This window comes from Anabrus simplex, chromosome 1 (assembly GCF_040414725.1).
Source record: "Anabrus simplex isolate iqAnaSimp1 chromosome 1, ASM4041472v1, whole genome shotgun sequence".
Taxonomy (NCBI): domain Eukaryota; kingdom Metazoa; phylum Arthropoda; class Insecta; order Orthoptera; family Tettigoniidae; genus Anabrus; species Anabrus simplex.
Window position 1 is genome coordinate 1009694069 of NC_090265.1, and position 16893 is coordinate 1009710961.

Sequence of the window (16893 nt, forward strand, 5' to 3'; positions counted from 1 at the left end):
TACCAAGAGACCTTGTATAATAAGTTTGTTAACAGGTGTGAATCACCTCCCCGAAGACTGTGAAAAGAGGGTATTGCCAATTTTCGAGCTTACTTGGATCCCTGTGAATGATAATAAATACATTTACATATCCCCTAATGAAACCCAAGTGACATGCATTTGTAAGGAATCAACTAGTGATGTAAAATTACATGGCCTAGGTATAATAAGTTTCATGGAATTGTGTACTGTAGTACGATACAAAGTTCAGGGAGTATAAACTCCACCATGAAAAAGGACATTATACCTGAAATTGCACTGGAATATGATTGTTGTGAATCAAGTTATAGTAATATAAAACTCAGTGAAATTCCTGAATTAAATAAGGTGACTGCAGGTAATTTGTTGAATCATGTAAATGACTTGAAATGGACAAGCCAGAAAGTAAGTGAAGTCGAACGCTTGGGGCAACAGCAAGAAACTGAACTCAAGCATAATATAGCATTAAGATATGTAAGTGTGTACCAAATTGTAACTTGGAGTGTTTTAGATCTAATGATAGTAATATTGTGTTGTTGATGTGGCTGTTGTAAAAGCTGTAAGTATAAAAACAAGAGCATTGAGGACTACAAGGAACCCTGCCCCAATCTCTGTATCTATCAAAATGTGATTACTGCCAACAGTAAGGCAAGGGTATCAGACGAAGACATTACCGTCCATTTTAGGCAACACAGGGCTACTGGAAGGGCCCCCAGTGAGCCTGTTTTGCAATCAGAGTTAGAATTAATAGAAACACCAGTCAAGGGTGTTACCGGAAGAGACATTGGCACAGCATAGTCCAACTAGTAGGAGTGTAAGCTCCAAAAGATTGTAATTCATAAGTATCATAAGCTGTAAAGATTACAATTTGAGAGTAGCGAAATGAATGCAAGAGATGTTTGCATTCATTTCTCCCTAGGGGAGGGAGGTGTCGTGTCCTCCCAGGGACTTGAACCCAGGACTGCTATTCCCTCCGAGGATCGAACCCAGGGAACGTAGGAGGAATAGCTGTACCTGACGTATTGGGATCAGCCTGTAAGAGAGGCTAGGAGTCAGGTATAGGCATACCTAATAGGTGTACCCGATAATTAAAAGATGTAAAATAATTATATTCATGGAATTGAATAGTCAGTTAAGAGTGGAAATCATGTTTCTTGCATGTTAGGAAATCTTGAGTAACAGAGAAGTTTGTCATAGGACGCGAGTCATATTGTAGTAAACTTTCAGTATCAGAATATATTAACTTCGTGGGAATCCATTTCGTCGACTTCCTCCTGATCTGCACTTTAGTTGAAACTTCCCAACCTATACGTTCCAACCGCTCGGGAACGATCCAAACAACCTTCCAACCAACCTGACTTTTTCCTAAGAGCTCACCTATAAGCTCAAATCCTGTCTGTCACGACACCCTGGACATGTGGACGTTTTATAAGTGCGAACATTTGACTAAACTCGTTCCGAAATGCTCTGCATCTCCTTACAATTATTGTGGCCACTCTCCGCTTTATAATTTCCGAGATTCTCTAAACAATACCACCCCGAATTCGATGCTAAGATGGTCCCTTATGCAAGTTCATGGCCGATCGCTTTTCCAGTACAGTAGTTGCTCTAATTATCGCAGTGATGGGACATTAACGCCAAGATCCATAAATATGCCGTAGTCTTTCCGCGATACAGTTTATTAAACTCTTGATCAAGGATTTAGCGTTGATGGGACTGAAATTTCTGGACGGTTGATCCGGGAAATCGTTTCTTTGAGGAATGGATAATGCTGAATTTTTACAGCGTGATTTAATTACGATGCTCGCGGGACCATGCATGATCCAGGAAAGCTTAGGTTCTGGGAACGGATAATCAAGGTTCCACTGTATATGCAAAAAAGCATTAAATAATATAACAAACTAAAGTCCGTTTTTATAAGTACATTTATTGTAACAACAGATTTAATCAAATTTCATAAAATAAATACAGCAATGGATTTAAATAAAAATACTGGCAATTTTTTAACCATTAATAATTCAAAAACAAAATTACAACAAAAGGAATGCTAATTCGTAAAAATGAAAATGCTGAATGAATGATTCAGATACCAAGATTCAGTGAATATAATCGATCTCTATAAACTCAAGTGCATAGTTATAGTGGTCAAATGTCACTGCAAAAGTATAATGCAGCAATGATAAAAGAAACATTCCACAGAACATAATGCTATTATATATATAGCAGTCTAACATACATTTACATATTGACATGAAGCCACACTAACAAAATAATGGCTATAGACTTAATATGTCAATGTACAAGGATAATCTTCACCGTAAGAGTAAGTATATCTAAACTAGGAATAGAAAGTAGATACACTGCTGCAACGTGACTGCTAAGCATTAACAGAGATCTAGTCAGAGTAAACAAATAGTTCCAAATGCTAACACTTCAGCAAGTGAAAAACACAGAACGAAGTTCACTTATGCACACCACACAAGGAAAGATGATTCGAGTTTCAAGGAAAGACTTTCATTTTCCTGGTTCACTTTTTACAACTTCCATTTTTGTTTCCTCGGAACCATCTTCCTTCTTGTCTTTCTTGCCATCACCAGCTGCAACAATAAAAATAAAATGTTAATTAATTCAAATAGCTTCACTGTTGCTGGATGTTACAGTGTTGCAATATTTTTCCTTATTGTTGGAAAAAAAAAAAAAAGTAACCCTTCAGTACGTGGGAGCTACAATTGTGCTCCACTTAAAATACAAATACTGTATTTTCACCACACTATCATCACACTTCTTATACAAATATTAAAAAAAAAAATAGGGTGCAAAAAATTAATTTGTAACTAAACTCTATTTTATAGACGTTTAAGGTGCACATAAAAATTGCGTATATACATTAAAATTAAAATAGTCCAAACCAAAATTCAGAATTTATTCACAACAGTTTGGCGAACGTTTCTCCAAATCTGAAAATATAGAACTTATGGTTTTTAATACATGTATGTCCAGTGGCTGAGGAATGACTACCTATCATGTGTTCTTTTCATTAAGAAGTTGCTTCACTTCGTTCACGAGGTGACCTCTGAATTTATCTACAATAAGGAGAGCCGGCTGTTTCACTAGCGTACCGGGTCTTCTACCCCACACAGTTTTAACCCAGTCTAACGCGAGTTCTACGACTATCCAACCCAGTTGTTAACACTCATACGTGAATACCACAGGGAAACTATTTGCTTAGGCATAGTTTTTCTCTTGAAAATTATATAAGCCAGCCACTTTCTGCTGTTAGCTGTGCATCGTAATTCCTCACTACTGCCAATTTTTACAAAATATACCTGTGGTACTAAGGCAGAACCCGATACAGTGTCCAAAAATCTGATGTTTTCAATACCAATATGTATATAGAGTAACGAGGTTTAAGATGGCAAAACCCTATATGGATAACAATTCATATGTCGCTAGCACAATGAACAATTTGTGTTGAATCTATGGAGGCAAAGCACGGTATGTCCAATGAGTGAAAGTATCTTCACTCCCTTTGAAAGTTTTACAATAATGCCCACACAGAATGATTGAAAACCCTTTGATGACCTTATCACATCAATTACAAGCTAATCCGAATTACAACCGATTTTGGGTAATATCGCAAACTTTAAAATGCGTCTCCTGAAGTCAGGTTTTTGGACATAGCGGGTTCTGCCTTAGTACCACAGATATACATTCCGTGAGCCTTTTACCGCAATAGTGCTGTTGCGAGGCACATCGAGAACCAGTGACGTTACACAGAGGCACTGTACCATCCGACTGCCACGATTAGAGATGTATAATTAAGATGCAGACTTTGAAGGTAGAGTTTTATGTGCGTGTGGGGCTGAAGGGAAAAAGCGTGGTTACCCGGTAGCTGCCAGTGGTGTTCATTACAGTTACATAGGTAATACATTTCATATTAATCCGTATTGAAGAGCAATATAATGTAAAACAAAAGCTAAGGGTTTCCACCTATCCAAAGATTATTTGTTCTAAACTTAAAGTTGCATATATACGTTGATACTAGTTTCGGCAACTACCCATTTCTCCGAATTCAAGACTGTCTTTTCTCAGGAAAAGATCACAGGTCGTCTTGCATTCACGATATAACTAATGATAATGCTCCTCTTCATCTCAGTCGAAGAGCATATAGACCACAACCGATTTCGGTGACCAATTCCTGCTATACCATGTTATCTTGTGCTTCTATATCAAACTAGTTTTAACAAATACAGTAGAACCTCAATAATTAAAATAGGTTAATTCAAAATCCCACCTAATTCGAAGAAGCTCTTATTAGGCATAGAATTTCAAGGATAATTGAATAAAAACCTGTTCAATACTTTTCACATTTAATGTGGTTTGAGTCTACATGAATTTATGTAAGACTTATTAGGTCAGGTACATGTTTCACCCATTATTTTGGGCATCTTCAGCCTGTAGATTACCTTTATGTCAAGGTTTGGGACCTTTTTAACCAATATATACAAACATTAATGATCCCCTTAAGACTAATATGCCAGGATAATTTAAAAAATGTGAACTAAACGTAACTGTGGGTAACGTAAGTTAATGGTGTTTTAACACATTGAAACTTGTCGGTCCTATTCTACCTAATTTGAAAAATGTCCAAAACTGAAATAGATCTTTCTCAATCATAAGTCTTGGGTAAAGAGGATATTACACACTGGGGTTCATTTGACCCCTATATCATATGTTCTTGACGTACGGTAACTGATGTCGGGATGTGTTGTCAACAACAAGTGGAGATTTTTGAACTGATTGTTAATTGTAGATTGAAAGTATTGAAAATATAAATTTAAATTAACTGTGTTTTAACTTGGCAGTTCTATTCAACTTAAAAATATGTTCAGAACTAAAATTGATCTTTATCATAAGTCTTGAGAATAGAGGATATTGATCCTGGGGCTTATCCGACCCACATATTTCATTTTCATGTTCTTGACGTAACTAATATTGAAATGCGTTGTCAAACACTAGTGGAGATTTAAAACCGATTGTTATAAATAGACTGGTTAAGAACATTGTTGTGAATGAAACTAGTGTCTTGACTTCGGGTCTCATGTAACGCCAAGGAATTGTCAAGAGTACAATATTAAGCTGTTTTTTAGTTTTAGGCACTTAATTGAGAAGGAACATCTTAGACACTTGATACAGTCTTGTATGAATATTGTTCCCGTTGATGTGTTGCTTGGTCTTTGGGAGGGATCTTACGATTATCTGTAAAGAAGTAAAAAAGAATAAATTAAAAATTTTAGAGGACATGTTGTGACAAAATGTATAAAACTAACACCTCATAACTGTAAAATGACTTACTTCAATTCATACTAGATGGACCTGTCTGTTCCAGCAGCACCTGTCTTAACATTTCTACTCTTAGTGTTGTATTGGTGCAGTAATGGAGAGGTGGGGCATGGAGGGAGAGTGGGGGTAGGCTGGTCTATGGGGTTATGTGCTATTGCTGGAGGGGAGTTTCTAGAAGCGATATGGGCGGGCTTAAATTTTGGCATGGTGGATGAAGCATTTGAGCGTGGAGATTTAAAAACTTGAGGGATTTTGTTATGATTTAAATTCACGATATTAATTAATCGAATAATAATAATAATAATAATAATAATAATAATAATAATAATAATAATAATATTTGCTTTACGTCCCACTAACTACTTTTTAAGGTCTTTGGAGACGCCGAGGTGCCAGAATTTAGTCCCGCAGGAGTTCTTTTACGTCCCAGTAAATCTACCAACACGGGGCTGTCGTATTTGAGCACCTTCAAATACCACCGGACTGAGCCAGGATCGAACCTACCAAGCTGGGATTAGAAGGCCCGAGCCTTAGCCGTCTGAGCCACTCAGCCCGGCAATAATTAACTAGGTGTTAATTCGTACAAAGGATTTTTAATTTCATTGACATCGTTAAGATTTTTAGTTTTATTGTAGGTTTGGTCCAAAAAGATTTGTAGATTTTCCAGTTCTTTAATTGCCCTTTACCCATGCTTCTAATGATAAGATCTTTCTCTATGGATGTAAAGTGATGACCCATTTCTCTCATTCGTTGGCTCATCGCTGAGCACTTGTGTTTTTGAGCGTTATAATGTTCTAAATATCTTGTGTGAAAGCTCCGTCCATTTTGACCGATAAAAAAAATCACATTGTGTACATGTTAGTTTATATATGCCGGACCTTGAATAAGGGTTGCTATTGTAATTGACCTTGTTGTGGTTAAAAAATATGTTTTGATTGGTGTTAACTGTCCTGAAAGCTATATTAATATTGTGCTTCTTTAAAGTATTTGCGATCTGATGGATGACTGGGTTATTATATGTAAATGTGGCAAAACTAGTTTTTTTTAGTTTTTCCGGGACAAAATTAGTGTATCAAGTGTCTAGGATGTTCCTTCTCAATTAAGCTGCAACCTAAAACTAAGAAACAGCTTAATATTGTACTCTTGACAATTCCTTGAAGTTACAAGAGACCCGAAGTCAAAGCGCTTACAGTTGCTTTCACAACAACGTTCTTGACCAGTCTATTTATAACAATCGGTTTTAAATTTCCACTAGTGTTTGACAACACATTTCAATATTAGTTATGGCAAGAACATAGAAATGAAATATGTGGGTCAAATAAGCCCCAGTATCAATATCCTCCTTTCTAAAGACTTATGATAGAGAAGAAGATCCAGTTTAGTTCTGGACATATTTTTAAGTTGAATAGAATAGAACTGCCAAGTTAAAACACAGTTACGTTACCCACAGTTATGTTTAGTTCACATTTTTAAAATTATCCTGGCATATTAGTCTTAAAGAGATCATTAATGTTTGTATATATTGTATATATTGGTCAAAAAGGTCCCAAACCTTCACCTAAAGGTTGTCTATAGCCTAAAGATGCCCAAAATAATGGGTGAAACATGTACCTGACCTAATAAGTCTACATAAATTCATGTAGACTCAAACCACATTAAACGTGGAAAGTATATAATAGGTGGTTTTTATTAAACGATCCTTGAAATTATACGCCTAACGTCATCTTCAATACGGAACAATAATGAGACTTGTTACTTGTAAAATTAAGCTCTCGTTCCCGGAAACAGGAGGTACAGTTTTGTATGTTATTTAAATGGTTTAATATGAAACGGATAATTCGTAATTCGAAGAACAATGTCTGTCCCACTACCGAAATTCAGACTTAATTCAAAACCGGCTTTACATTTTTATAAATAGTATGTTACGAAGTAATTTAAATTCACAATTTCTCCACGTCACGATAGAACGCGTCTTCCGGAATGTGCATGGGTAGCTTTCTGCACTTTCACTCGCGCCGGTGTCTACAGTGTGCTTCATATTTGCTAAGTTAGAGTGAAATCTAAATTCTTTTGTATTCAGCATTTTAAGTAACACCACAATACCACGTAGCAGGCAGTGTGTGGAGAAGCAGAATCCGCAAACACTGGTGATTAGAATAATAAGTTAATTTATTAATGTGACCACCTAAAAAGTCTTGTCTTTGTTGAATTACACTGACATGTTAACTAAAAATGGTACATGTTTCGCCTTGTATATAGGCATCATTAGCCATTGCCTTAACCTTGAAATAAAATCAGGCACCAGATTTACATATAAATAAAATAAAACTAATTTCTAAAAAGCCTTGGAGAGAAGTGAACTAAAATTAACATATGGTAAAAGACTTTTACAATGTTGATTTTAAAGATATATCAATGAGTGAGTAGTTTACAATTGGTGAAAGTATTTGCAATATTGACATTAGAAGGCTAGTTATAATTAAAATGAACAAAGCAACAGTCTGTTATAAACAAGTGGTAAGATTGCTATAAAATTATGTTGACCGACCAGCGGTTACAATTAGACAATGACGAAAATGACGATCAAAATCGTATTTATTAAAGAAATTATGTTGAATAAAATAATGTCGAAGGATGGTCAAGTGACCTGTAATTAATTGTTTACACGAGATAAAAGTCTAAAGTCAATGTCATATGGTGAAGTTATGGATCACTTTGCTGAAAACATACGAAGTTGTAGTTGAAGGTTGATGAATGATGTTTGAATTGGACCTCTATGGACCATCTCAATTTGATGCAATGCTAAAACGTGAAGAATATGGGTATATTGACATTCTAGTCAAAAGACAATGTGACAGTTGAATCATTTGACGATGGTGAGGGTAACTTGTTGCGTTTATGAGCTAAAAGTTATTGACGACTGTCGACTTCTTACGAGTGTCACTCGACTTGAGTTAGTTCTGCGTACTGAACATATAAAAAAATAGAACTATATTGCTTTATCAGTTATTAATAATCTGTAATGTTAAAAAAAAAAAAAAATCCCTTCATTTAGACACATCTTGGTAGCTTTTTATACCTCCTAAACTCTTATTACGTTGAAAATTCAAGGTATGTCCAATAATATGGCCAGGGGTATTTTCCTTCAACCACGTCTTTTTGATGGTAACATTTTCTGAGCCTCATGAACATTTTGCCATTCAAGAGTCACTATGTAATATAAACAAAATATTGGAAATTAAAGAATGAACTCACTTTTGTACAGCAGTTATATAAGCAGGCGCATGGGCTACAGTCTTAAACAAGGCAAATTCAGTGACTAATAACTCGTGCTAAGGTCTATTTGTAGACCAGCTACGACAGTGAGCGGACACAATGAAATGCTTGCTAGGGCTACTGCACACACTCCACAGTGAAATGCAAAACTGACAAACTGTTATAACTGTATGCCTACTGGAGGCTTAAATCGAAATAAGTTTATAAAACATTCTTAATCACCTTCAGAATCATTCCCCTCGCCACTGCTATTATCACGCCTCCTCTTTCTATTGAAGCGGCCTCTGCTGAATTTTGGAGGTGGAAGAGGATCCATTCCCAACACTTTGTGAATTTGACGGAAAGCAATCAAGCGCAGTGCATGCTGAAACATAAAAATAAATAGCTTTACAATGTAATGTAGAAAATTTTGAAATGCTATCGTAAGAAGCTAATGGAAGTGAAATGTACATAGGAAACAGAGCAGGAACTTACCATGCAAGAACGCCCGGATCAAGTAATCATAATAAACACACTAGTCGAAGTTTTGGCTGCAGTAGTCTGGGGAGGATTATTAAGTATATAGCCAATATTGTGTGCCCTTTGTAGTTTTTCATTTGAGATTAATTCTAACTACTAAACATAAGATTAAGGCAACAACTGACAATTTTTGGACCTACCATAAGCCATTTCTTTTATATACTCATCCAGGCATGCTAGAATGGTAACTTGCTGCTCTCCATCAGAGAAAAAATATCTATATACAGTACATGAGAGTAAATCACATTGCACAGATACTGCTTTTGCACCCTTAAAAGTTGACAAACACAAGCATTCAATGCTGCAACCAGGCATACAGGATAGTACAGTAGAACCTCGATAATTCAAAATCAGTTATTTCAAAGAATCTCTCGCTCCCAGAAACACAAGGTACAGTTTTGCATGTTATTTAAAGGGTTTAATTTGAAATACAGATAATTCGTAATTCGAAGAACGTCTGTCCCAGCATTGAAAATTCAGACTTAATTCAAAATTGTCCACTTTGTCAAAAATATTTTACAGCATAATTTGAATTACAAAGTCTCTGCGTCACTTTGATTTTGGTGTGCCTACAACGTGCTTCAGCATTGCCAAGTTCTAGTGAAATAATAGTTCTGCATTCTTGAAGTTACTCATTTTACTTTAAGTTTTAGTGTGCAGTTATAAACTTTGAAGTTGTCATATTTTATTAATACTGTGTTTTAGTTTATTGTTATGGTATTTTAATTTAGGGCACGTGGGTTCCCTTTTTGTTTTACAAGGTGGCTAAGCATCGGTATTCTTCCAAGGCATCGAGTGAGAAGATTAAAATTATAAGGGAGGTCAACAAAGGACAAAAATCGAAAACTGAAATAGCTAAAGACTTTGGAATTCCAGTGCCCACGGTTTCAACATTTTTAAAAATCGTGAGAACATCGCTCAAGAAATGCAGGGTGCAAATACAGCAAAACGAATGCGTATTCGAGGAGCTAAACACACTGATTTGGGAGTGGAATCGATCTAGTGGTTTTGGCATGTTAAAGCAAACAATATCCCTGTTGATGGTGAGATTATTAAAATGAAGGCGAATGAACTAGTGCTAAAGGTGGGGCCTGAGTTTCAGTGTTCAAACGGGTGGGGCTTTAGCGTTTTAAGGAATGGCACAATATCATGTGGCAGGCAGTGTGAGTGCGGAGAAGCAGAATCGCTGAACACTAGCAATGCAGAGAGTTTGCGAGAAAGCGTGGCTCACACAATCAATTCGTATGCACCAAACAATATCTTCAATGCCGATGAGACCGCACCGGTTTTTTAATGCCGAGCCCAAACGGACGTATGGTTTTAAAGGAGAGAAGTGCCATGGCAGGAAATCTGACAAAGATAGGGTCGCAGTCTTTCTGTGTTGCAATGCAGACGGAAGAGGAAGACTTCCTTCCCTTGTCATAGGCAAGTTCAAGCCACAATGTTTTAAGGGCACCAGGCACTTTCCGTGCAAATAGTCTAAAAATTCCTGGATGACAAGCAAAATTTGAAGAGTGGCTTGTATGCCTTGAGAGTAAAATGGCATGCCAGGACAGCAAAATAGTTCTGTTGGATCAGTGCGCTGCACACAAACATAATTTAATTTTAAAACACGCGTCTCATCTTTTTCTGCCGGCCAACAATGTGAACTACTTGCAGCCCCTAGATCAAGGTATAATTTCATCTTTGAAACGGGCCTACAGAAAGCGGCTGGTGCATTACTTTCTCCGTCAAGCTGCTAGAAATATTGCGGCGGAAGAAATATGCAAGTGGAATGTGCTTAATGCAATGCGGAGTGTGACAGTTGCCCGGGATGCTATTCCTTCATTAGCAAACAAGAACTGCTTCATCAAGCGTGGTTTTGGTTCGTTAAATGAAGTAGAAGAAAATAAAGATGAATGGGACGAGTTACAGCAAATGTCTGTATAACTTTCTCAGAATACATCGCCATAGACCACGCGGAGACTACTTCAGAAGAGCGGGATCCCGCCATGACGATCAGCTGTGATCACGACACCAGAGGGAGATGCAGCTACAGCGGATGCTGAACACGGCGAGGATACGGCGCCACTCTAGCTGGGTTGGTTTCTGTGATAAGTGCAAGTGATGCCGACAACTCTACAATTAGGGCTAAGGCCCATATGGAGCAGTTCATAGCCAGTGTTTATATTTTTAAAAAGATTTTGCGACTTCTCATACATTCTTTCTTTAAAGGCAATAGGTCTAATGTGTTACAAGATATTAGAATCATTCTGTATTGACAGCTTTCACTTTACGAAGGAAAATTCAATGTGCCCTATTCAATATGTACCGGGCGGTACACCTCCACGCCGCTAATTTAAAATGTGCGCCAGTTGAAACTCCTCTGCTGGAGGAAGTCTGAACTTTATCTACGGTATTAATTTTCTACTTTCTCAGAAGATGTCACTACCTGGAAATTTTGGAGTTTTTGAACTGTGTCATTTTCGACGTATTTTTGTATTGCTTGTAGTAAGAAGTGTGAACTTTCTCTTCTAAGAGGACACTACTGAAGATCAACAATAGTGCACCCTAGTGCGGAGTGAAAGAACTGTTTTTTTGGAGAAAATTTTATTTCAAAAGTTTGTTTCTTGTTAAATTTCTTTCTGTTACTGTTTAAGTTGGCAATATTAACCCCTTCTTTTGAATTTAGCCAATCCCGAATTTCTTGAATTAATTTTCCACCAATTATGTGTTTCTTCTTCATATTGTGTAGGGGTTTTCTTGGTTAGCCAATAAAGTTTTTGTGGGAGGGTGTTCTCATTCCCCAAACGCCTCGAACTTTCCGCGAGAGTATATAAACTGCTGATTTTAGGGTCTCCGGGCCACTTCTGTTCCATCTTTCAGTGTGTAAAGTACATAGCAGGGGGCGGGAAGCGCCTCTTTCTTCGGCGGCAGTCAACAACCAGGTAATGGCCGATTAATTACTTCTTTTCTTGCTTGCTCAGCAGTTTAACTCTCGGGGCGGGTCCGAAGTTTTTCCATTATGTAACCTCCCTTAAAATGTAAAGAAACTTGTATCTATTCCATCTTTTAAACCGCATATCGGGATAGAGAGTGCTTAACCCTCCCGAGCTCCCAATCATTTTGTTTTGAGGTGAACTTATTTGTCTCAACCTATTCTTCGTTAACGTAAAGCAAATTGTTCTTTTCTTAAGTCACCTCTTTAGTATGGGATTAGCCCTTGTATTAACGGCCTAGTGCCAAGTAGGTTTTAAACAAAGTGTATTAGGAGTGCAGATCACCTCCTCTCAAATTGTTATTTTAGAGGTCATGTAATTACCCCTTTTCATTTAATAGACCTCAGTAGGTTGGGTATGTTACCCCTGTGTCTATGTCCTGAGAGGACAACTTGAAGGTGGAGTTTGGTGTGGCCTTTGAGAGGCTTAAAGTTTGAGAGCGTGTGGCTCTTTCTTGAAAATTAAGTGTTGTATGCCTCGAGGAGGCCTTTCTGTGTAATTTGGGGCAAGTGCTCTTGAACATGAATGGGGTTTTCTGCCCCTCTGGTAAAACTTATTTTGGAGTAAAGTTGGGCTAATGGCCCTAGAAGTGTGAAGTCGGGGCGCGAAGCCCAAATCCAGTAAATATTGTAACTACATTTTGTTGACTTGCTACTCTGTACCTGCCGTACTTGTTATTTCTTAATTTTGAAAAGAAAATATAACCTTGTTAAATTTCTAAATTAATTTTACTTTCGTAGCTTGAGACCTGTTCACCACCCCGCACCTTCTTTCACCTCTAACTACCACGGAAATCTCCGTAACACAATACATTATATCTCCACCATTAGATGGAGTAATAAATGTCAAACATGTTTTGGATCATTTGAGCCATCTTCTGTGAAAAAAGGGGGCCAAAGTTATTTACATAATAAGAACAAATGAAAAACAAAATATGAATGACGGAAATAAAAAAACAAATCAATATACAGTAGAAGATCGATAATTCGAAATTGGTTAATTCAAAATCTAGCCTAATTCGAAGCAGCTTTCGTTCGCGGAAACATGAGGTACGGTTTTGCATGTTGTTTAAATCGTTTAATTCGAAATACGGTTAATTTGTACCGATACTCCGACTTTTAATTCAAAACTGCCTTTACATTTTGAAAATAAGTATTTTACAGAATAATTTAAATTCAAAATTTCTCCGCGTCTTCCAGAACGTGAAGGGGTAACTTTGCGCACTTTCACCTACTTCGGCGTGTCTGCGGTGTGCATCATATCTGCTATGTTCGAGCGGAATTTTAATTTGTATTCGGCATTTTTAGGACGCCACAAATCACATAGCAGGCAGTGTGCGGAAAGGTAGAATCCACGAACACTGGCGTTGCCGACAGTTGGCGAAAAAGTGTGGCTTATAGCCTATAATCAATTCATACGCATCAAACAATATTGTCAATGCCGATAAAACTGCATTTTTTTTTAAATGCTGAGGCCAAATGGACTACCTTTCCCTGTCATAGGAAAGTTCGAAAAGCCACAATGTTTTAAGGGCGTCAGGCAGTTTCCTCGCCAGTACAAGGCATCTAAAAATGCAGACAGTACAGTAATCCAAAAGATAAAGCATTTGCACAGGGGAGCCAGCATGATTTCTCCTCGTCTCTCGATCGTGTTTTTCTTCCTTTCATTGCGTGAGGTTATGTTTGTCATTGTTTTATACAAGAGCATTATTTGAATAATGTAAATGCACCTTGCTGGATAACTACCTGAAATAGTGTTTTCCATGCCATTTGAAAAGTTTAAACTGAGAATGAAGGCGATCGCATGCATTAATGGGTCTTAGAAGTGCCATGGCGGGAAATCGTACAAGTATAGTCACTGTACTGTTGCTGTAATGTGGACGGAAGCGAGAGACTCTCTCTCCTCGTCATAGGAAAATTCGATAAACTGCGATGTTTTAAGGGCGTCAGGTACATTCTGTGCAAGCACAAGGCATCTAAAATGCATACAGTACAGTAATACAATTAATAAAGCACTTGCACACGGGAGCCAGTACAGATTTTCTCCTCATCTTAGAACCTTGTTTTCTTTCTTTTGATTTCATTGCACGAGGTTATGTTTGCCAGTGAGTTAGCCAAACACATTATTTAAATACTGTAAATGCACCTTGTTGGATACATTTTGTAAATAGTTTTTTCCATGGCATTTGAGAGCTTAAAACTGTGAATCAAGGTTAACTGCATGAAGTAATGGGTCTTAGAATATATTGTGACGCCGCAAGGGTTGGCATTTCCAAGTACGTGTTGGTGGTTAATGCGAAATCACGTAATTCGAAGTCTGATTTTTGCGTCCCAACGACTTCGAATTAACGAGGTTCTACTGTATACACATTTTCATCATTAGATGGGGTAATAATTTGTTTGAAACATCTTCAGTGAAAAATGTTAACATTTTTTAAATAATTGAAATAAAAAAGTGATTGAAACCTATGAAGAAAAAAATGAAAAATGAGATAAGATGGAAACAAACAAGTGTATATAGTGAGGTTGTGGACCTATTATTCTAAAAATTTTGCAGTGTGATACAATTAAAAAGGACGATATCAGTGTTAAAAATTCAGAATTGACAGTGTCTTTGTGAAGTCAACATCACGAATAGTCAAGAGGGGAGTGAAAAACTTGAGAATCTAAGTTTGAGAGGAAACACTTGCCAGATGAAAGGTATGAAGTGTGATGGAAAACAACCAATGAAGTTCAAATTTTACAAAAGTAGCAATCTCAAAAGACCTTATCTTTTCTAAATCAGCGGTCCCATTCTTAATGACTGTTTCCAATGTTGGCTAGGTGTGTGCCTTATTTCAAAAAGTCAGGAGGGCAGCATAAAAAAAAAAAAAAAAAAAAAAAAAAATTATAAGCTGTGTCAGAGAAGATAACATGTCTGGTGAACTGTATTAGACCATAGTGGAAACCATCAATGAAGTTCCAGTCTGTAATGGAAAAAATTAGGTACGAGACGATTGGGCTAATAAGTAAAAAATAAGTGTGAAGAAAATATTTAAACATATTAAGGGTTTTTGGGCTTCAATCCATTCCTGACCCTGTAAAGTGACTGGAAACTGGCTATGGATTTTCATTTTCAAGGAGTTGTCCTCTCGAAACGGCCTGACTTTCTCAAAGTTAATGGTCCCGTTCTTACGAGTTTGTCTATTGTTTGCTCAGCTGTGGTATGCAAGGATGGGAAGAGTGAAGGGGGAAAAGGAAGGGGGTGCAGGGCTGGTGGGGATAGCTTCTACAATAAAAAACAAACCCAGCCTCCAACTCAACCCCCGCCCCACCGCTTCTCCCAGACACAGCTGACCCAACAATAGAAGCGATCGTAAGAATGGGACTGTTAACTTTGGGAAAGTCAGGCCAGTTTGGCAGGACAACCACTGAAATTTAAATATTTTCTTCACACTTATTTTTTACTTATAAGCCCAAGCTTCTCACACAGCATCATGTTTTCCAATACAGATTGGAACTTCATTGGGATTACAAGATTTCATTGATGGTTTCCACTATGGTCTCATACAGTTTATCAGGCACCTGTTATTTTCTCTAACACAGCTTCTCAATTTTTTTATTCGCTGCCCTCCTGACGTTTTAAAATAAGGCAAACACACCTAGCCAACACTGGAAACAGTCATCGAGAAAAGGGCCGCAAAAATCGAGAAGATCAGGCCTTTTGAGATTAAAATTTGAACGTCATTGGAGGTTTTTCATAACATGTCACATTTCACCTGGCACGTGCTTCCTCTCAAACTTACATTCAAGATTATTTGTGATGGAGACTACAAAGACAGACTGTCAATTCTAAATTTAACACAGCGATTTCGTCCTTTTTTAATTGTATTACACTGCAAAATTTTTTACACTAAGAGGTCCACAACCTCACTATACACACTTATTGTTTGTTTCCATCTTATCTCATTTGTTTTCACTTTTTGTTCATAGGCTTCAACACATTTTAACTGCAATTATGTTAAAATGTAAACTTTTTTTCACCGAAGAAGTCTCAAACTAATTTACTATTACTCCATCTAATGATGGAAATGTGTATATATTGAATTGTTTTTTATTTGTCGTGTATCTCTTGTTTTTAATTTGTTCATGTTTTAACACATTTTAATCTTCTATTATGTAAATAACTAACCACCTTTTTTAACTGAAGATGGCTCAAACGAGGCGAAACAGGTTCGACTTTTATTACTCTAGCTAATGATGGAGATACAGTCTAAGTCTGTTATAGCAAGAATTCACACCAGAGGAAAATTTACTCGCTACAGCGGAATGTCGTTACATCTGATTTTTGTATAAAAGTCAGAAAAACCCCCATACACATTAAAATCGGTATGAAACGACAACCTGTTTATTCAAAACTTGCGTTTCTGCGGATGATATCCACACTACGACTTCAAAATCAAATCAAAATCTCTTTATTTGCAAATGAGGTCTCTACCTGGGTGGCAAACGGTACACTAAAATACATTATTGTCAAGCACTAAATATTAAATTAACAAGAGAAGAAAATTTTCCTATAATACAATATTATACAATTTTCGCTAACATTTTTTTCTATTAAACACACAGCTCCTTAATAAATTTATGTTGCTTACAAAATTCTACATATAATATCTCCTGTACTACTTACAAATATAGTCACCTGATACAGTATGTGGAATTACTTCAAATGATATTATACAACTGGTTTAAGATTAAACTTTACATAACCGGGCGAGTTG

General features: G+C 37.0%; 1 protein-coding gene across 3 annotated transcripts in view; it reads right to left on the reverse strand.

The window, feature by feature from the left end:
* Window positions 1-1925: 1925 nt before the first annotated feature.
* Window positions 1926-16893, reverse strand: part of Zn72D (Zinc-finger protein 72D) — a 166164-nt gene continuing 151196 nt past the window's right edge. For all 3 annotated transcript variants that reach the window (XM_067136935.2, XM_067136934.2, XM_067136933.2), the window contains exons 17-18: window positions 8860-9001; window positions 1926-2615 (exon numbers count right to left, since the gene is read on the reverse strand). In XM_067136935.2, the coding sequence (XP_066993036.2) occupies window positions 2533-2615; window positions 8860-9001 (225 nt within the window). In that variant the 3' untranslated portion in view covers window positions 1926-2532. The remainder of the gene's footprint in view (window positions 2616-8859; window positions 9002-16893) is intronic.